At 51.1% G+C, this 21,764-nt stretch overlaps 1 protein-coding gene across 2 annotated transcripts; it reads right to left on the bottom strand.

Annotated features, from left to right (window-relative positions):
- Window positions 1-11,065: 11,065 nt before the first annotated feature.
- Misp (mitotic spindle positioning) lies at window positions 11,066-16,150 on the bottom strand. Of its 2 annotated transcripts, XM_020175116.2 has the most exons (4): window positions 14,473-16,150; window positions 13,882-14,009; window positions 12,586-12,624; window positions 11,066-11,708 (listed from the first exon to the last, which is right to left on the bottom strand). In XM_020175116.2, the coding sequence occupies exons 1-4, from the start codon at window positions 16,148-16,150 to the stop codon at window positions 11,619-11,621; spliced, it is 1,935 nt and encodes a 644-aa protein (XP_020030705.2). In that variant the 3' UTR covers window positions 11,066-11,618. The 2 variants fall into 2 exon arrangements, with proteins under 2 accessions (XP_020030705.2, XP_073910576.1); XM_074054475.1 differs by lacking the exon at window positions 13,882-14,009.
- Window positions 16,151-21,764: the final 5,614 nt, after the last annotated feature.

Here is a 21,764-nt window from a genome sequence, read left to right as displayed (position 1 = left end):
AGTGTCCCCTGACATTGTGCCCCAGAGGCTGGGCCTCCATTGAGGAGCTGTTGGACCTGGTGAAGCTATTTCTGAAGGAGCTGGTCATGGCAGGCAGATGCCCCCAAAAGGCCCAGGCCAGTCCCATGGGGGTCCAGGACAGAAGGGAGAGCAGCCATCCCAGGTCTCATGGAAGGTAACAGGTGAAACTAGAGACATGACATCACTCCATGAATAGTTTATGGTATGAAACCAACACTTGATCTCAGCCCCAGGCAGAGGATCAGGTGGCCTCCGCACAACCTGCCTGGGTGACTGATGCCCCTGACAGACAGCCTGGTGGATGGCCTGGCCCCCACAAGTCCCTACAGGAGTGGCAGGTGGCTGGCGCCTGCCCTTGGATAGACAAACCATGGCGCCATGAGCAGCACATAGCTTTAGTCTTTTTATTTTGTGATTGGCTTTTTCCCAGATAGCGTCTCATGAACTATTTGCCTGGGCTGGCTTCGAACCACTATCCTCCTGATCTCTGTCTCTTGAGTAGCTAGGATTACAGGTGTGAGCCACTGGAGCCTGGCAGCCTGTCCGTTTTTAAACTTTTAACAATTATAAAGCTCCCTACACATCTTCCATCCTTTTTTTTTGTTGTTGTTAAAGAGCCTCAAGACTTTTGGATCCATTTTTTTTCCTTGATACATTTAAAAACAATTTCCCTGTCTCAGACTTCTATAGAAGATCATTTAAGAATAAAGGAAGCCAGGCATGCCGCAGTGGTCCCAGTTATGTGGAGATGTGAGAAGGAGGATCATGATCCCCTGGGCAAAAAAAGCTAGACCCTACTTGAAAAATAACTCAAGCAAAACGGGCTGGAGGCGTGTGTGGCTCAATGGTAGAGTGCCTGTCTAACAAATTTGAGGCCCTAAGTTCAAACTCCAGGACCACCAAAAAATAAAAAGAAGTGGCTGCAAAGAAGAAAACACACATTCCCCAGCCATTCCAAGGGGGCAACTGTCAATATTTTGAATGTTGTAATGTTGTGAGGTTAATTTTTTATTTTGTAGCTTTAGTCTGTACCACCATATAAGATGTATTCCTGTTAGAAAAACTGGTTTCCTTGTTCTCCCTGCTTTTTTTGTTTTTTCTACCTTTTTTCCTTCGTTTTATATCCTGAAATTATCTGGATGATTTAAGAGTTCTTCTGAAACTTTTTTTTTGGTGGGGGGCAGTACTGGGCTTTGAACTCAAGGCCTTGCGCTGGCTAGTCAGGGTGCTCTACCACTTGAGCCACTCCACCAGCCTGAGATGGGGTCTTGAGAACTTTTTTCCTAGGCTGGCCTCAAACTACAATACTTCTGATCTTCACCTCCTGAGTAGCTGGGCCACCATGTATGGCTGAGCTATTATGGTTTTTTTTTTTTTATTATTATTGTAGTAAAAAAAGACTTAACATAAAATGTGCTTATGACCATCTGTATGCATGCTGAGCTCCACAGCTTCCTGGGCTTCCCTGGGCGTGGCAGCTGTCACCTCCAGTCATCTCCTTTGGATGTCTGAGATTATCACCCCAAACACAGACTCTGGAAACATCGCTTTGAACACTTGCAGTATCAGGCACTGTGTCATTGTGGTTGGCCCTTCTCCCTGGTCATCCAGGAGCTGAGGCCATAGGTCCCTTTGAGCAGGGTCCTGGTGGGGGGCTTATGCCTCTGCTGCCCACCCTGGCCCTTCCTTCTCTGCATTTCCTGGTCTCCTGTAACTGGCTGAGAGCCTACAGGGGGAGCACAGGCCCCATCCAGCCCTAAACCCAAGTGTGCTTCCTATCCCACATTTCAGACCCAGCATGGGGCCTCCTTGTCTCTGTCCCCAAGCCTTGGATCTGCCATCTGCCACACTCTTGAGTCCCAACTCCAAACCGTGGAGATCCAGCAATGCCAAGTGTCCTTCCTATCACAAGAGCAGAGCCCAAAAAATAAGGCTTTTCTTGCACCAGAGACCTGTACTCCTACATCCTTTCTGTATGTTTTTATTTATTTATTGGTGCTGAGCATTAAATCCAAGCCCTTGAATGTACTAAGCAAGCACCACACCACTCACACCCCAACCTCCACCTGCCCCCATTTTTTTTGTTTTTGTTTTTGCTGTACTGGAGCTCGAACTCACGGCCTACACCTTGAACCATTCCACCAGCCCTTTTTGTGTTAAATGTTTTCAAGATAAGTTCTCGAGAACCATTTGCCTGGGCTGGCTTTGAACCGTGATCCCCCTGATCTCTGCCTCCTGGGTAGCTAGGATCACAGGCGTGAGCTATTAGTGCCTGGCATCCCGTGTTCCCCGCCCCCATTTTTAAAGAAAGCCACACTGAGCCCTTTTCTCCCCATGTCCCAGCTTCTCTGTAAAGCCAACAGGGTTAAAATTCCTGGATTTTATCCCAGAGAAAAGCTCTAGAATCAGTTGGACAACTGCAAGCTCCACCAGCTTCCCTCACTCCCTTGTTTTCTGGGCAACTTCCTTTCTTTGCTCAAGATAAAATAGGTCCCAACAAGAAAAACAAACACACCAAGATGTTCATATTTATCTGCAAAGCAGGGCCTCTGGAATGTTCTTTGTCATTTCCAGATATTGTATGGTGTTCCGGTGGTTTGTGGTGCTGGGGACTGAACCTCTCAAATGATAGGCAGGTGCTCTGCCACTTGAGTCCCGCTCCCAGACAATTTTTTATTGTTGTTTTCTTTTTCATTAATTTTTTTGGGGGACAGTACTAAAGTTTGAACTCAGGGCTTCACACCTGTTAGGCAGGGGCATTTTTTTTTTTTTTTTGCTGTACTGGTGCTTGAACTCAGGGCCTTCACCTTGAGCCATTCCACCAGCCCTTTTTTGTGATGGGTTTTTTCCAAGATAGGTCTCATGAAGTATTTGCCCGGGCTGGCAAATAGTTTGCCCTCCTGATCTCTGCCTCCTGAGTAGCTAGGAGCTAGTATTACAGGTGTGAGCCACCAGTGCCTGTGGCACTATTGCTTATGTCACGCCTCCAGCTTCTTTTGGCTTTTGTAATTTTTTAGGTAAGGTCTTGCATTTTTGCCTATGGCCAGCGTCCTGCATAGCTAGGACCACAGACTTGAACCAGCATGCCTGGCTTATTGATTGACATTGGTGAGGGGGATCCTCACTCAGTAACTTTTTGCTCAGACTAGCTTTGCACTGAGATTCTCCCTAACTCCACCCCCCTGAGTAGCTGGGATTATAGAAATGAGCCACCATATCCAGCTTTGTATTCTTTCGGGGACAAGGTCTGGGTGACTTTTTTCTCCAGGCTGGCCTGGAATTTCTCCAGTGTCCTGGTGTCCATGAGGTACACAAAGCCCTCCGAGGCTCCCTGCACAAAGCCCCATGTTCCCCTGCAGGAAAGGCTGACCAGGCCAAGAAAGCAAAAGTCCTTAGGACCCCACTGTTGGGTCTTCCTCTTTCCTTTCTCCCTTTCACCCAGGGAGATGCTGGGTAAAGAAACAAAGCCCCATTTCCATAGCTTTTCCAAGCACTGTTCCCAACGGAGTGGGTGGGTTTGGGGGACCAGATGCCCACTGGGGTGATCTTCTGTACCTCCCTAGTCCTGGGGGGCCAACTCCCAAGGAGGAGGACTGCCTACATTCCACTCATTCCTGTTTCTTCCCCACATTGTTTGTTTGTTTATTTTAAATTAGACTCTGCCAGGAATTCCTTTCTCCAGCTGGATTTGGTGGGGAGCGGTCCAGAGCCTCTGGGGCCAGAGCACAGAACATCCCAGAACCTCTCCATTTCCCCTTTCCTTCCTCAGGACCCCCAGAGTGGGGATATTTGGCCATTTTCTTTTTCTTTTTTATTATTTCTTTTTTTCTTTTTTCTATTTTTTTTTTTTTTTTGTAGAGCTGCAGAATGCAGCCCAGGGCCTTGCATAGGCCAGGCAAGCACTTACCACTAAGCAGCATCTCAGCCCCAATTTTGCCTTTTGGGGTGCAGCCAGCCAGCAAGTCCCTGTGTCCCCTGCTTCTGTCTCTGCTCACTTCAGCCCTAAGGCTACCCCATGATCAGGACACCCCTAGCTCCTGCCTCTCCTCGCTTAGCAGCAGGAAGGAGCAAGGTAGGGAGAGATTTCTGGGACTTTCAGTCGTGCAGTCCCTGCCCTGGGGTCAGAACCCAGTCAGACTGGGACGCCCTGGGAGCTGCGGGCTGGGCCACATGGGAAGTTCCAGCAAGTTGGGGCAACCCGGAGGCCAGTTACTGCCTTGGACTCTGAGGGCCAGAAAAACCTGTTGGGGATGTTTGTGGCCTAATTTTTCAGTCTGGAGCTTTGCGTTCCTGAGGACCAAAGATTCCAGAGGGCCAAGGATGATCCACCTGTTGCTCCCCGCCCCCATGGCTTCATTCCAGCATTTTTTTGCTTGGAATAGGACAAGGAAGGGAGGATTTGGGGTCCTTCTCCCTGCTCACTGCCTCTTACCACCCTGCCCTCCCCCTAAGGCCCCGGTGCAATTGGGGAAACTGAGGCTGGGACAGTCTCTGAGTCACTCAGCTTGGAGGTGAGGAAATGGGAACCTGGTTTGCCCAGTCTGGATGCTCAGCTGCCTCTGTGGAACTGCAGATATGATAGACACATGTAATAGACATTGGGGAGCAAGTTGGTGTCACAAAGTCACACACTGGTGAGAAAATGACAGTGAAGGGACCACAGAAGCAGCTGTTCATGTGGGGTTTATAATGGGTGCATTCATTCCCACCAGCCCACACCTAGGAGCAACTGATACCTCCCAGGGGTGCTTGGATGAGGAACCATGCTGGGGGCCACCCTGACTAAGTCTCTTTTGAGACTCATGTGCATGTTACCAAATGGATGACGCCAGTCTGACTGCTTTGTGTAGCCCCAACTGTGTGCCATTCTGGAGAAGGCAAAGCCATGGACATGGCAAGGTCCCTGAGGCCAGGTGCCGGGAGGGAGAAGAGCAGACGGAGCATAGGAGACTCATGGCAGTGGTGCTGGTGTGCCCCCATTACTTAGAACCCGTAAACAGGCCACACCAACATCATTGAGGTCTGAGTCTGGGTCAGGCAAAAAGTTGAGCTCCTATCTGAAAAGTAACTAAAGCAAAAAGGCATAGAGGAGGCAGGCTCAAGGGTAAAGCGCCTGCCTAGCAAGCTCCAGGCCCTAAGTTCAAACCTAGTATCACCAAAGGAAAAGAAATACCCAACAAACAGAGAATGTACAAAATGGTGGGTGAGCCCCATGTAAATGCCTGAGTTTAGTTTACAATGTATCAATTTAACTTGTAACATGGTGTTAATAAGGACTGGAGGTGTGGCTCAAGCAGTAGAGTGTCTGCTTTGCAAATGTTGAAGCCCTGAGTTCAAACCCCAGTCCCACCAAAAAAAACCAAAAACTAATCCAACAAGGTGTTAATAATAAGGAAATATAAAGAGAAACAGGCACAGGCTGAGGGTATATATGGGAACTGTCTACTTTCTGTCCCATTTTTCTGTAAATCTAAAATAAAAGGCTCACTGGGTGCCTGTGGTTCAGCCTGGAATCCTAGCTACTCAGGAGGCAGAGATCAGGAGGATTTCAGTTCGAAGCCAGCCATAGGCATAGTTGTTGAGACCCTATCTTGAAAAATCACAAAAAAGGGCTGGTGGAGTGGCTCAACTCAAGGTATAGACCTTGAGTTAAAACCTCAGTACTGCCAAAAAGAAAAAAGAAAAAAAAAAAGAAAGCTAAAATAAAAATAAAAAGACCAGCAATGTCACCTGCTGTTGAGGACAACCTGGAGCAACAGAAACTCCCCAATGTGCTGGTGAGAATACCAAACAGGATGGCCACTTTGATAAATGTGGAAGCCTCATCTCTTTTACCTCTTTTTTTTTTTTTTTAGGTGGGACTGGGGTTTGAATTTGGGGCAAAGCAGTTTCTCTACCACTTGAGCCACTCCTCCAGTGTCATTTTGCTTTGTGAACTATTTGCCTGGGTTGGTCTCAAACCGAGATCCTCCCCATTTTAGGCTCCCAAGTAGCTAGGATTACGTGAGCTCCTGGCACCCAGCTGAAGCCTTACCTTTTTTTTTTTTTGTTTGCGGTACTGAGGCTTGAACTCAGGGCCTACACCTTGAGCCACTCCACCAGCCCTTTTTGTGTTAAGTGTTTTTGAGATAAGTTCTCTCAAACTATTTGCTTAGGCTGGCTTTAAACTGTGATCCTCCTGATCTCTGCCTCCTATGTAGCTAGGATTACAGGTGTGAGCCACCGGCGCCCAGCTGAAGCCTTACCTTCTAATTGAGATACAATCACATAGCATAAAATTCACCAAAATGGACAGCTCAGTGGCTTTTAGCACAGTCACAGACATGTGTGACCACTGCCTCTACTGAGTTTCAGAACATTCCATCACTCCAAAAGGAAGCCCCATTTCCATGAACAGTCACCCCATTCCCTCCCCAGCCCCTGGGTCACATATATGATGCAAACGTGGCTCCACAAAAACCTGGGCACAAGTGCACAGCAGCCAGCATGTGACACGGCCCAGCACCCTCAGACAGACGGATGGACACCCTCAGGGGGCCCACCCACATTGGAGCAGCACTCAGCCATGAACAGGACAAGACTACAGGATGGAGGAACCTTGAGGACATGGTGCTCAGTGAGAGAAGCAGACACACAAGGCCCCACAGTGTGATACCACTGATAGGAAAAACATCCAGAATAGGAGAATCCAGAGACAGGAAGTGGTTCGTGGGTACCAGGGAATGGGGAGAAAGTGGGGTGACTGCTCATGCGGATAGGTCTCATTTGGGATGAAGGACTATTCTGGAACTAGATAGAGATGGAGGTTGCACAAGACTGTGATGTATTGAAAACAATGAACTGTGCCATTTATGTCATGTAAATTGACTTTGGTTTTTACTTTATTTTTGCTATGTAGCTTGCCACATGCTAGGCCATCCCCAACCCCACTTCAGTGTTTTGGAAATGAGGACAATAACTGAATATGGCCAGTAATTGGTGGCCAGACCACAAGAGCCAGGAGGGTCTGGCAGGCTGTGAGCTCAGCGCCCTGTCCAGTCGCCTCTGTAAGGCTGGCTGACATTTGCCACATTCCCATCATCTTCCTGGATATGAAAACCTCCAGGGCCTCAGATAGGACGGTCCCCAGAAGAGGAAGCCTTTGTTCATTTCCATGTGAGACAACCAAGGCACAGAGAGGTTGAGCAACTTGCCCAAAGCAACCAGTTTCTCTGGGGAGCCTGGACTGGAACCTGAACCATAGTAGCTCCTGGGGACCAGCACTGTGCTCTGCAAGCTGGGAGGGATCCCCATGATCTGAACATTGTCCCTCACAGTAGGATGTGACAATTCCCACCACCTACCAGCTGCTGGGGTAGAAAGCCCAGCTCTGTAGATAGAGCAGAGCTGAAGGGAGACTGAGGCACCTCCACTTCCAGGGAGCCCCTCCTATACCCATCCATCGAGCAAGCATGTGTTCATCCCCTCCTGTGTGAGGGGCCCTGAACTGGGTGCTCCCATTGCAACCTGAGTCCAGACAGAGTCCCAGCCTGAGTTGTGACGCAGGTTCAGGGGCCCCTCAGAAGCTGTCATTCACAGGCTGTGACCTGGGCTGGTTGGCAGGTTGTCAGGGCCTGTTTCTCTGTGAAATGGGAGTAATGAGGATGTCTGTCTCCTTGGGTTGCTGTGATCAATCATTCAATCATTTTTACTGAGCAAGTGCTATGTAATGAAGAGAGTGCAAGTGGGGATCTGGGGAAGGTACTCCACAAAGAGGACCTGGCCTGTGCAAAGGTCCTGAGGCAGAACTGAGCCTGGCCTGTTGGGGGAACAGAGGGAAAGAACCTTTGGTTGCAGCAGAGTGAGAGAGGAAGAGGGAGGAGGAGAGAGAGGGAGGGTAGAGTAGGGTCTTATGCACCCCAGGAAGGACTTAGGTTTTTACCCCAGGGTGGACTATTGGCACAATGGGGAGCTCTGACTCATTGCTCACTGTTGTCCTCTCCTTTTTGCTTGGAGAGCAGACTATGGACAGAACCAAAGGACCAGGACAGGGATGACTGGGTAGTCCAGGATGCTGGGGAGAGGTAATGGGAGGATGATGAGGAGGTGATGAGGTGTCTCCAGCATTCTGTGACATAGTCCTTCCAGGTGGGCTGTTGAGACAGTCCACAGGTGCCAGGCAGGAATCAGGTTTAGGGGCAGGATGAGAGGTAAAATTATAATAAACTTTCTTTGGGGTATGAAATTTAAAATAGAAAAATGTAAAATAATGTGAGGTGTTTTTTTTTTTTTTCCTTTTCTTTGTGGTACTGGTGTTTGAACTCAGGGCCTCACACTTGTTAGGTAGGCACTCTACCACTTGAGCTACTCCACCAACTCTGTTTTGTGTTGGGTTTTTTCAAGATGGGGTTTTGCTAACAATTTGTGGGCTTGCAAGCACAAAGCCCTGAGTTCAAACCCCAGTCCCATCAAAAAACAAAAAAAAATTTAAAACAATTTGCCTGGGCTGGCTTTGACTTCACCCTTTTTCCATGTTGCTGTAATGATCTGGATCAAAAGCCATTTAAAATCCATGGAAACTGTAGAGGAGGTCTATTTTTTCTGTGTCACATGGCTCAGTCCTGTACCGTCTGCCAGCACCCATGCCCTCTTTGTCTCCTCTACCAGCCCTGAACACTTTGTGGAGTCTGGGGTGTGCAGGAATGATTAACAGATAGCAGGCTGGTTTCTCCCTGGCCTAGTGAGAGTTGGTGCTGCATTATTGGTGTTTTGCTGCCCTCTGGTGGCAGCATGCATTCATTCCCCATTGCCATAAATCAGGAAGTTGCATCTCAGTCACTGGCTGCCTGGTGAGGATTTATTTACTTAGTCCATAGTAACAAGAGCCAATGTTTATTCAGCATTGATTGTAATGCCAGGTGCCTGGCAACCGCCATTAATATTCCCTGAGTGTGGGGTTCTGGTGCGACTATTATATACAAGTGAGGAAACTGAGATTGGGAGAAGGAATGGGCCTTGCCCGCAGTCACTCAGGACCCAGGGTTAGAACAAAGTTCTTACACACTGAAAAAGAACCTGGAGGTACCTGCCTAGCAAGTGCAAGACCCTGAGTTCAAACCTCTATACAGAAAAAAAAAAAAAAAAAAGGAACCCCTGCCTCCACCCCAGTACTGGGAATGGAACCCAGAGCCTGTGCATACTTTGCAAATGTTCTCTACCACTCAGCCACACATACCCCAGCCTAAAAAGCAACCTGGGCATGTTGTGTTGTTTGCAGCCTGGATCCAGCTGAGCCTGAACTCAGTTACAGGAACTAATAAAACCCGGTTTTGCCAAAGCCAGCTTGAGTTGGGTTTACTTTAGTCATTTTTAATTTTTCTTCCTTCCTTCCTTCTAGTACTGGAGTTTGAACTCAGGGCCTTGCCACTCGAGGCACACCGCCAGCCCTTTAGCCATTTTCTCTTGCAATCAAGGGAATCTGATTTCAGTCCTAACCGTGGCCCCAACTGACCAAGTGAGTGACCCTGCAGGAGTTAGACAACCTCTCTGACTTCTCTCCTTGTGTCTGAGGATCATGGTTTGAACCCAGCCCAGGCAAATAGATTCCAAGACCCGATCTCGAAAATATCCAACATATAACAGGGCAGGCAGAGTGGCTCAAATTGTAGAGCACTGGCCTAGTATGAGGCCCTGAGTTCAAACCCCAATATCCTCAAAAGAAAACAAAGAAAGAAAGAAAAAAAAAAACAACTCACTGGCTTGAGGTCACATGCTTTTATCCCTTCACTGGAGGCAGGAATCTAAAACTAGGTGTGGTAGGCTTGGTCCCTCCCAGGTTCAGGAAGGATCTGTGTGTCTCATCTGTTGAGATTCTAGATGTTCTGCATCCCTTGATGTGTGGCCCCTTCTTCACTCTTCAGAGCAGATTCTCCTGATCTCTGCCTCCTGAGTAGCTAGGATTACAGACGTGAGCCACAGTACCTGGCTAAGCCAGTGAGTTTGTGTAATTTGTTCCAGCAGGCATATCCTCAGGGTGGAGGACAGAGGAACCACCTATTAGGTACCAGGGGAAAATGGGGTGCCAGATGATGCAGAAGCCACTAAGGCTTACCCTGCAGTAAGCCTTAGTATGTCAGGGTCCTGAAACAGCCTCCTGCAGGGATTCAGCCCCACGTGTGGTTCTTGGGGCACAGACAGAATTGCATAGGGAGGACAGGGCTGGCCAGCACTAAGGCTGTCCCTAAAGACACTGACCCTGCCCCCCAGGGGCAGAGGCCTCCTCTCTCAGTCTGCCCTTCTGAGCCTTGTCACAGCACCTTCCCCTCCCCAGGGGGCCTCCACAGCCCCCACACTATTTCGGGCCCACATCTGCCACTGCCTCAAGTGGGCGCTTTAAACATGGATTTCTCAAAATAGTATAAGTCACTGCCCGCTTCCCGCTGCGCTGGGCTGCGGAGGGTTTAATTAGCACCAGTTGCTCCCAGCAGGCCTGGGAGCCCCAGAGGCCAGTGTGGGGGGCTGAAGACTTGTCCCTTCCCCTTTTTCAGACTCTGAATCCACACCTGCTTGTGGTGAGTGCTTCATAAATAGGCTCATCTGACCCCTATTCCACCCTCATCCCTGTGGATAGAGGAGAAGTCGAGGCACAGGCAGTCAGAGGATTTAACACCACACAGCATTGACAACAGAGCTTGGATTTCAGTCCCACACCCATCCCTCATCAGTAGGTTTGGTTCTCCCTCAGCATGAGCCTGGAACACACTTGGAGCCCAATTAATAACCCCTCCAATGACACCAGAAGGGTGGGGGGAGTCAACAAGTGCTTAACATGAATGGGAGGGGAGGCAGCGCCTGAAGGCCACATGCGCACTCAACTCCCCTTACACAGGCGTCTACTGAACACCTGCGGCACCCACAGGGAACATCTGATAGCTGATCCAGAGCTCACAGCCTGTGGGGCAGGACTAATGTCACAGGGATCAGACAAAGCAGGGAGACTCGGGGCACTTCACCCACATCAGATGGGGCAGAGCAGGCAGCGCACTGCAGGTTTATTTCATGCAGGTTTATTTCATGCAGGTTTATTTCATGCAGGTTTATTTCATGCAGGTTTGCTGTCCACATCAAACTTGATGTGGACAAGTTTGGGGGTGGGCAAGAAAAGACCCCTGGGTCCTGGAATTCAGCCTGTTGGCCCATGGATGCTGGGTGCACTGTGGAGAGGGGTCAGGGCTGTAGGAGAGACCCAGCACAGGGCTCAGGTCTGCACTTCCTTCCTTGGCCAGACACTCTGTGCTCCCTCAGACTGACAGAACAATCAGGTCTGAAGGTGGGGGAGTTGGTCTTCCTCCTTAGAGCCCAACGCCTTTGGCAAAATCCAGAAGCAGGAAGACCCAGTAGGGATCCCATTTCAGCCCCAGTTGTAGACTCCCCCCACCTAAAGCAGAAAAATTCCCCAGGAAAATAAAAACCAGAAGAAAACCCTCCCATACAAAAGCATCCTTTGGGGGACCTCTGCATGTGAGTAATGATTCCCCACAGTGGGGATTCAGTGCTGGTTTTGTCAGTTTCCACAGGGCCAGGACAGGGCGGGAAGTGGGTGACGCCGGTCTCCAGGCTCAGTCCTCGTCCTCACTGGCGTAGATGCGGGCTTCCCAGCGTTCTGCCATAGCATTCTTGTGGCGGGTGACCCGTGTGGCTCCCAGGATCTGCACATAGGAGGCATGGAGTCCTTATCAGGGGCCTAACTAGTGGCTCCCCTGCCAATTTATAGTAGACACCTGGAACAGTGGTGAAGTAGGACCATCCTCTCCTCTATTTCAGATCCTCTACTCCTAGTAATATGACCAAGAAACCTACTAGCTCATGCTGAGCTCCATGGCAGAGAAAATACCTGGGCCCAGCATTCTGCACTCAGATTAAGGAGGGCCACAAATTCCATCAATCAACTGAGGTAGCTGGGCTTCTACAGGTCTCACTCAAAGAGTACCCCTGCCCAGCATAGTGGCATATTTCTATAATCCTGGCTACTGGGGAGGCTGGGGGAGGCAGATTGCTTGAGCCTAGGAATTCAAGGCCAGCCTGGGCAACATAATGAAACCTATCTCAAAACACACGAGGAGAGCCATTGTTACTGGGCGCCAGTGGCTCACGCCTATAATCCTAGTTACTCAAAAGGCAGAGATCAGGAGGATTGTGGTTTGAAGTCAGCCTGGCCAATAGTCTGAGAGACCCGATCTTGAAAAAAAAAATCACAAAAAGGGCCATGGAGTGGCTTAGGGTGTAGGTCCTGAGTTCAAGCCTCAGTACCGCAAAAAAATAAAAATAAAAATAAAGTGCCCTGTTTGGGACCTAATCTGTTGAAACCTTACTTATGGGGTCAAAAGGCAGTACACAGACCCCTGCCATGATCTTTGCCCAGGGCAGGCATAAGAAACAGATCACAGCAGACACCTCGGGCAGACACTACCAGTGGACCAGATAGCAAGGGCAATCCTAGCAGAAAGGTCTTCAAGGGCCATGTCATGGGTGAGGGTTAGATGCGGAGGGATGGACTTGAGTCCTAGCCCCCTGTAGCTCACTCACCTCCGAGTTGACACCGTCCAAGGGGTTGAGGCCTGCATACTGTGAGAGAGGAACAAGAGTCAGCCCTGCTCTTTCCTGTCCTACCCCAGTGTCCACCTGGAAGTCTGTGCACAGCTGACTGTCACCCCTTGGGGCAGAAGGAAACTCATCTCTTCTCTGTGAAGCTCTCCCAGGGTTCCACTGTCCCCCAAACTCAAGACCATCCTCCTTGCTATTCCCTCACACTGTTCCCCTCAGTGAAGCCTCTCCCAGCATTTGCCATGACATATTCCACTACACCACAGTTGGGACATCTCATTCCATCCTCATGTGGAGGCTCAGAGCCATCTATCGCCATCATGCTGATCTTGTACAGGAGACCAGGGTCAGAGAGGAGCAGTGACTTGCCCAGGTCTAGGGTCCAGCCTGTTCCTGAACCATGGGGTCAGGCTGTGGCACCAGGTGGGGTGACCAGGGTGTGAGTTAGCCTCCATGGTGTTCCCAGTATCCTCCCAGGAGGAATATGGCTTCTTGGTTGCCAAGTTGGGTAATCACATCTGGAGTCAGGCTTACTTATGAACCACATGTCTGTGTGTGTGACCACCAACGCATTAAAGGTATGATGTGTGCAAAGCCCCAAGCCAATGCAAGCACATCCCGTGTGCATGCTGTGGATGATAAGTAATAATAGCCCAGCACCGTTGGCTTAACCCAGCTACTCAGGAGGTAGAGATCAAGAGGATCGTGGTTTGAAGCCAGTCCTGGGCAAATAGTTCACAAGACCCTATCTTGAAAAAAAAAACACTACAAAAAAGGGCTGGTGGAGTGACTCAAGGTGTAAATCCTGAGTTCAAAGCCCCGTACCGGAAAAAAAAATAGAAAATACCCAATACAAAAAAGGGCTGGTGGAGTGGCTTAAGTGGTAGAGTGTCTGCTTAGCAAGCATGAAGCCCTGAGTTCAAACCCCAGTGCCACACACACACACACACACACAAAGTAATAACGGCAATAATAAACACATTAAATCTCCACCATTTCCTCCTTCTCTACAGTTTATCCTTTGGCTTTTGACCCTGGGAAAGTCCTCACAATGAGGTCAAAGACTCCTTTGCACGTGGCCTCTCAGAGCAGAAGCTCTGAGATGAAGAGACACCCTGTTTATCATTTATACCTCCCACATAGGGACACTGAAGCACAACCAGCAGAGGGCAGTGAAGGAGACCCGCGATAGACTTGAGTCTCCAGTGACATTTCCACGGCCCCAGTGTGGGGGGACTCAGACTTCAGCCTGGCCTCTTGGGCGGAGAGTCTACTCACCCACAGTGCCTTCTTCTTCTGCCCAGGAGCATTATCCACCGGGGTCTCTGCTGTCCACACCAGGCCTGAGTGCAGGCGGATGGGGGTGAGTAAGGGTGACTGAGACACTGTGTAGCTGCCAGTGATGCCTGTGTGTGTATGGGAGAAGCAAGGGGTATCAGGGAGAGTGAAACATTTGTCAGACCTTGGTTCTGAAGATACAGGGTCTGTGGCCAAGAGGCTGGAGCTGTCAATGAGACAGCAAGCAACTAGTTGTGACAGATTGATCAAAATAGCCAGTCAGGAGACACTGGATAGACAGATGGGCCAACCAGGCAAGGAAAAAACACAAAGCAATATGGGGAATATTTCATATGGATAAAGAGGAACAATAAACCAAGAAGACAAACATCTACAAAACTCTATGTACCTAACAACCAAACATTCAAATCCATAAAGCAAAAATCCTAAGGCAAAGTTTTTATCTCCAAAATCTACTGCTTAAGCAGCTGACTGGGGGATATAGACATCCTCAAATTCTACCTCTCCATCCTCCTTGTTCCAACCCCTAAGACTCTAAGTAAAATAGCAAGTCCCCCATCCTCTCCTCACCAGATGCTCGGGAGGAGCTCCTGGAGTCTTCCTGGTCGTAGCCCTCATCTGGTGTTGGGGAGAAGACCTCAGGGAAGAAAGCATTCCTCCGCTCCTCTGCCACCTCTCGCTCCCTGCGCAGGACATTCTCCATCTCCTTCTCCAGCATATCAGAGGACAGAGACTTCTGCAACCTCAGCACTGGGGCCCCATCCATCTCCCAGCCCCAGCCGTGGGAGGACTCAGCCTGCTGGGATTTGTCTGGGACCCCGAACCGCAGCGGACGCAGACGGAAATGCTCCTGTCGTACAACGCCCCCATCGGCTTGCAAGGCTCCCCGAGAGGGCTTGGAAGGCACTTGTTGTATGCTCAAGGGTTTTCCAGAAGACTCCGAGAGATCCCTTGGAGACCCCACGGCCTTTGGAGAGACTTTGGTTTCCTCAGTGGAGAGACCACTGGGCTTGCTGGACACTCTATAGGCTGAGAAGTCTTGTTGGGGAGTTCTGGAGCCCAGGTACGGCTGGTAGGCGTCAGGTGGGATTCGGTTAACTTTCCTCACCTCTGGAGCCCTGTCAGCTGCTCGGGCATGTGGGGCAGGACTGAGGATGGAGTCTGAGCTCAGGCTTCTCCTGAGTCCAGGCTGGGGGTTCTCAGAGGCCCAGTCAGATGTGGATACCCGGCCCACCTGCAGGCCCCGCCGCCGGTGGTCTTCCTCACGCTGTGTCTCCTGCACCATGTCCCGCTGCACGTAGAGTGAGGGGCGCCCTCTGTCTCTCCGTGGAGACTCACTCAAGCTCACCTTGCTCAGCACCGGCCTAGTGGTGATCTGCACCAGCTCTTGCTGGCCGGCTGCTCGCCGGAGCCCTCTCTGCTCCCGCAGGTCTGCCTCCCGCTCCTGGGCCAGACGGATCTCCCGCTCAATGGGCGTCTCCTTGGGGGGCTCTGGAGATGCCACTGGAGACAGGGAGCCGGGACTGTCCACAATTTGGATGCTGTACTCAACAGGGAAGCTGTGGACCATTTTCTCCTCCCTGACTACTTCCTTCACCTGCGGTGTGATAGGGACGACATATCCATTGGCAGGGTGAGGCCCATTCAAGGCTTTGAGGGCCTGGCTATGTCCTGGTGGAGCACGTGCAGGGGAAGCTAGGGAGCTCTGGGGGACAGGGTTCATGGCTGCCTGCTCCAGGCTCAGGAACTGCTGTCTAGCTGCCAGAAAGTCAATTTGCTCTCTGTCAACCATGTTCTCTCCCAGGGTTGTGGACTGAGGTTGGCCAGGAACTCTGTGGTCAGGGGTGCCCTGGAGTGTGGCTGCTGTGCTACCCTTCCTGACTGCCTGGCCCTGGATGACCACCCAGCGCTCCCGTTCCAGGTCCTGTGACTGGTAGGGGAAAGCACCCCTAGCATCCAAGTGGTAAGCCTTCATCTCCTCATCCTCATCATCCTCCAGGTAATGTGGCCGTGGGGACAGCTGGCTGGAGAAGGCCTGTCTGCTATAGGATGCCCCTGTCCTCCCCGTGTCCAGCTGGGTGTGGTAGTCAGTGGGCCATGCCTGTGGCTCATTCAGGCTCCAGCTTCTGGCCTCAGGCCCCACGCCCACCAGCTCAATGGTGTAGCTGTTCTCTCCGTCAAGTGCCAGGCCAGTGACACGGGCTGAGTGGGGCTTGCTGAAGATGGGATATCTGGTCACTCGATCCATCTCTTTGAGGGGTCTGAACCCAACCTTCCTCCTATGATGGAAACCTACAGGCTCACTGAGGGAGAAAAAAATTATAGACCTGGGGTCACTACAATTGGGGAGAGACAAATTTCAGTCCCTCAAAGGGCATACCTTAGCAAGAGTGGCTTTTTTTCTTTTTTTGTGGTACTGGAGTTTGAACTCAGGGCCTACACCTTGAGCCACTCCACCAGCCCTTTTTTTTTTGTGATGGGTTTTTCCAGATTGGGTCTCCTATCTGGACTATTTCCCCAGGACTGGTTTCAAACCAAGATCCTCCTGATCGCTGCTTTCTGAGTAGCTAGGATTACAGGTGTGAGACACCAGCTCCAGGCAGCAAAGTGATCTCTGTGATTGATTGAGGGATTGGTAAATTATCCAACCTAGCCAATCAGAGCATCTAATCCAGCCTAGTCAATCACAGCATTCTGCCTTTTGGCTCTGTGATTGGTTCAGGGATCCCTGAGTGACCCAACCCAGCCAATAACATGAAATGGAACTTTGCAATGACCAGGGAAAATTGGACCCTCTTCCCGCTGTGTTTGTTAGACTAGTGGGATGAAGCAGAGAATTTAGAGGGGTTCTGTGTGCCCCGATGGGTACAGCTTGCTTGAGAGCATTCCCACTCCCAACATAGCATGACATTTGACTTGGATCCATCCATACCTGAATATCTGGATGTCCCTGTTACTGATCCAACAACTTCCATATAACATTTACAGCCCAATAAGGCCGAGGCACCACTGTCCATTCATCTCCCAAACATCCCACCCGCTGCCACAGCTGACCCCACTGCTCCTTTGTGCCTCCTTCTATCACCAGCTTCCTCTGTCTAGGTTGGCCTCTTACTTGAGCATGGTCATGTAAGCAACCCCTTACCATTAGGGACAAAGGGCCTGTTACTCAAAACATGGCCCAGGATGGGTGCTGTTTATTATTCAAAAATATGAAGATAACTGGGCACTGATGGCTCATGCCTGTAATCCTAACCATTCAGGAGCCAGAGATCAGGAGGATTGTGATTCAAAGTCTGCCAGCCCTGTGCAATTAGTTCAGGAGACCATATCTCAAAATTACCCAACACAAAATGGGGCTTTTAGAGTGGCTTACGAAGTAAGAATGCCTACCTAGGAAGTGTGAGGCCCTGAGTTCAAACCCCAGTACCACCAAAAAAAAAAAAAAAAGACAAAGCAAAAAAAACCCATGGACATGTAGCTGGGCTCACCAGTAATTCTAGCTACTTGGGAGGTAGATATCTAGCTACTTGGAGGAGGAGATCAGGAGGATCATGGTTTGAGGCAGCCAGGTCAAAAGTTAGTGATACCCCATCTCAACCAATAGCCAGTGTGGTAGCATGTACCTGTCATCCCAGCTATTCAGGAAGCATAAATAGGAGGATTGACGTCCAGGCTGGCCCAGTCATAAACTCAAGACTCTATCTCAAAAATAAGGAAAGCAAAAAGTTCTGGGGCATGGCTCAAGTGATAACAGTATCTGCCTAGCAAGCACAAGGCCCTGAGTTCAAAGCCCAGTACTGTCAAAAATCAAACACCGCCCCCATATAAACACCAAACCCCAAAACAGACAAACAAAGATCCATGGAAATGTGATCTAAATCTACCCAAAACACAGGGATGATAGGTCAGTCCAGGACTTCCACTTGCTGGAGGTGCCCTCCAATTTCCTGTCTTCTCTGGCAGGTACAGAAAGCACCTGTATGTCTCTGTATTCCCGTAACTTAACATGTAAAAGGAGGAGGTGATGGGAGGGGAGCTTGCTGCTCTGGCTTTTCAGTTTTTACTTCTTGTTTTTACTTTCTGAGTCTGGTGTTAATAAATACTATTTTTCATTTCCCTGTTGCCCCATCTATCTATCCTGCTCAGGCCCCAGCGCACCTGCTCCTTGCTGACAGATGCACCTACAACTTGTTTCCTGGTCCCACATCCTGGTTCTCTGTCCCACAGGACACCTTGTCTCATCTAAATAGGCTCCTGCCTTAGTGCCATCCTCAGTACCATAAAGCCAGGATGGGCTGGCAACACCTTGGACCTTGTCCCTGAGCCTGGGTGGGGACCCAGGGTGATACCCTGACCTAGTGTCCACAGTCTTTTCTCACTGTCCTTCTCAAGGTGGCACACCTGCTTTCACTTCTGTATCTCCTGGGAGGTGCAGTGTTCAGGGACACCATTGGCTCTGGCACAGCCTCCAGCCTCTGCCAGTGCTGTCTCTACCTGAAGTTCCCTCTGTGCCAAGGACCCCTTTGTTGCCCCTCCAAGCCTCTTCTGCTGTAGCCCACAGGATGCCTCCTCCAGGGAGCCCCCAGATTATCTCTCCCATAGAGCCATTGCCTGACCACGCCCTGAGTGCTAGGTACTACCCATTGTGCTGCAGCCTATAGCCAAGGAACAAGAGGCTCACTGAGGGCACACAGATCTCAACATGTGAGCTGTCCTTCAACCTGAGACAGCCTGGCTCCATCAGAGCTGACGATCCCACTCACAGCCTTCGGTCAAGTCATCGCTAAAGTGCAATGTTGTGAAAGGAGCTGGAAGCTCCTCCCCAAAGGGGACAGACATCAACAACCTGGGTGGAATGGATGATGGAAACAAGATTATACAATGTTATAATACATAACTGCCATAACCAGTTTTTTCCTATGTATCAAATATTGAAAGCTATAATAAGAAAGCCCTGCTAATGAACTCCAGCCAGACCAAACTGAGTGCCTTGGCCCTGAAGAGCAATCAGCAAGCAGCCCCATCCCTGCATCCCCCTCTTAGAACGGGGAACATCCTAATCAAAACTCATGTCTGCTCCCACCGGAAACCATTGCCGAGGATCCACTCCACCTGTGGCATACAGCAGGCGCTCCATGAAGACCAGCTGAACCAACATGTATCCTTCGTGCTGACCAGGTCCACAAACCTGGCTGCCCCCCAGCCCGGATCCCATCCTCTGGCCCAGTGCTGGCTCTGGAGGGCTGGGCAGTGTCCACCCTACACTGCCACCTGCCATAGGAGTGTTGGCTGAGTACACGGATGACATTTACCCAGCAGATTTCTATCCTATGTGGGACATGAACTCTAGAGAGAAGAAGGGGCCTGCTTGCCTGCCCTCAAGTGTCAATTCTCTCCTGTCCTCTGGTGGGGTGAAGACGGGGCCTCTCTTCCACCTCATTCCTCCCCTGTGACTCATGGAGTCGAGTGGGGTGGGGTCACGGGTCTTGAGTTCAAGGCTCAGACCGGGCAGGTCATGCTGTCCTCACCTGGACTACCTTGTGGGTCTGCTGTGCAGAGCTGGCACACTGGGCCTGGTAAACAGTAGGTGCTCAACAGATGATTTCACAGTGGTCGTAAGTCTTAACCCCTGGATACTCTGTTGATCTCAGGATGACCTGGGGCAGGTGCCACTCCCTCATGCAGAGCCCATGATGAGGACTAGTTTATTGTGGAGGAACCAAGGCCCACAGAGGGGAAGTGGCTACACCAAGGCCACACAGTGATGACAATGGAGCCCCCTCCCAAGCACTGCCTCCTATAGGAAGCTCCCATGGGCTGCTCCAGCTGGCCCCACCCTAGAGTGAACTTGGAGTTCCTGGGCTCTTTGGTTCACCCCTGCCTCCACCCACCGGTAGGGCAAAGGCTGCCTAGAGGGACCAGCAGGTCTCACTGTGGGAGGAGCTCCTGGGAATCTCAGTCTTGTCTCTTAGTATTTACTGTCACCTGGGATCCTGGCCTGGGGAATTCCAGTCTGAGCCCTACCCAGTCCTCAACCCTCAGGCAGAACCCCAACCACAGACCCTGGGCCAGACCCTGGCCTGACCACATGTGGCCCCAGCCCAAGGACCCGGGCCCCAGGCTGTGGCTGTTTCCCCTGAACTCAGCTCTTCATTCTGTCCTTGAACTGGGCCCTGGACGCCAGGAAGGGGGATTTGTGACCAGAGCCCCAGAGTCCACAGAAGAAATGATGGTGGCTGATCATCAATCAACAAATGAGAGGTGGCTGTCAATCTGGCTCCCCCCTCAGAGGGCCAGGGCTCAGGGCTCTGGGGTTGGGGGCATGAACTAAAGCCCTAGCAGGGACAGCCCTGTGAGGTGAGGGACAGACCTTGAGGGTCCAGAGTTTGTTTGGCATGTAGACAAGAGTGTCACACCCGCCCCTAGTCTGAGACCCAGCTAGGGAAGAGGGTGACAGAGCATGATGGGGGTTCCCTGTACCCTTAAGTGCCCAACAGGTGAGCTGATTATGCTAATGGGCACACAACTCCCTCCACACCTAAAACAGGCCCCGCCTCATCCAGGCCCCAACCCACATGGACCCCCCCCAACCCTCACGCCCCCAGCCTCACCGCCAGCTCCTGGTGTCCAGCCACCTCTCCCAGCCTTGGCTCTGGCTCTGTCCTCCCACTCCACCCTACCCACAAGTTGCCAGGGGACAGAGGCCCCACCCCAGGAGCAGGTCCCCTCCTCCCCAGCTCCACCCGGGTACGGGAAACAAAGTCCAGAGGAGGAGAGAGAAAGACGACACCCAGTCTGGCAGGGGTAGGTGCGGTGCCCACTTTAGGCGGCCCCGTTGGCCTCATGGAGCCGGAACTCAGCCCAGACTCCCTTGAGCTGCCATTGCCTGGCTCTCCCACCCCTTCCCAGTGCTTCTCAGAGCAGGCACCACCACCCATGGTTTTCTGGCTGGCTGCTCCTCTAGCGGGGTGGGGGGACTGAGTTCCAAGCCTCTTGGGGGCCTCTGCCTAGGCCCACCCTTCTTCCTCTCCCCGAGCTGGCCCTTTTCTTGGACCTCAGATTGCCACACCGTGAAACAGATCTGGTGGGCCTAGGATCTGATCCTGCCTAACCTCTCTGAGCCTTATTTTCTGGTTCAGGAAATGGGGCCAGCACTGTGGTCTGTGGTTCCTTTTGGGCCGTAGAGAGAACTGGGCCATGTCCATACGAGGTACTGAGACATTCAGAAGCATCCAAAAGTGTTGGCAGGATGGGCAAGGTCCAGGCCCTCCCCACCGGGAGGAGGGGACATTGAGGCCAAATGACCCCAAATTTGCTGGCTGAGATAGCTCACCCACCATCTGTGGTGAGGCCAGCTGTTCAGCCCAGTGCTATTTGCAGTCCAGGGATGCAAGCAGACAATTTAGTCTTCTATCCCCTGGGCTGGGGTCTGCCCCACATGCAGCTAGCCTTGGGGCCCCTCTGAACCTCTAACGCTTCTTCCAGTAAATGGGCCTCCAGCTCCAAATCTGGGATGGTTTAAAGACAGATGTGGATAAAGGGTCCGGCCTAGAACAAACCACTATTGGAATGTCGACCTGGGGCACAGAGCACACAATCTCTCCACCTACTCCCACAGCCCCTCTGGCCCCTTCATTCGGGCTAGTAGATATGGAAGTGGTCAGGCTGGGCTGACCACCGTGTTAGGTACTTCACTACATCACCACCTTACATGGGAAAACTGGGCTCAAAGGGTAGAGACTGATCACCATGTGTGCTAGGAACACAGGACCCAATTATCCTGTTCTAGACCAGGGCTGGCCTCTCATGCAGGGTTCCTACACCCCATTTTACAGATAGGGAAACCGAGGGGCAGCAAC

Source organism: Castor canadensis, chromosome 14, assembly GCF_047511655.1.
Source record: "Castor canadensis chromosome 14, mCasCan1.hap1v2, whole genome shotgun sequence".
NCBI classification, from domain to species: domain Eukaryota; kingdom Metazoa; phylum Chordata; class Mammalia; order Rodentia; family Castoridae; genus Castor; species Castor canadensis.
This window is presented reverse-complemented; position numbering and strand designations above follow the sequence as displayed.

What these genes read in the sequence shown, in the direction of transcription:
- Misp (XM_020175116.2), bottom strand. Translation starts at nt 16,150, where the DNA reads ATGGATCGAGTGACCAGATATCCCATCTTCAGCAAGCCCCACTCAGCC. An exon ending in AGAAGAAGAAGGCACTGTGG is followed by an intron (nt 12,625 to 13,881) that starts GTGAGTAGACTC and finishes CCTCTCTCACAG; the next exon opens with TATGCAGGCCTCAACCCCTT. An exon ending in TGGACGGTGTCAACTCGGAG is followed by an intron (nt 11,709 to 12,585) that starts GTGAGTGAGCTA and finishes TCCTATGTGCAG; the next exon opens with ATCCTGGGAGCCACACGGGT.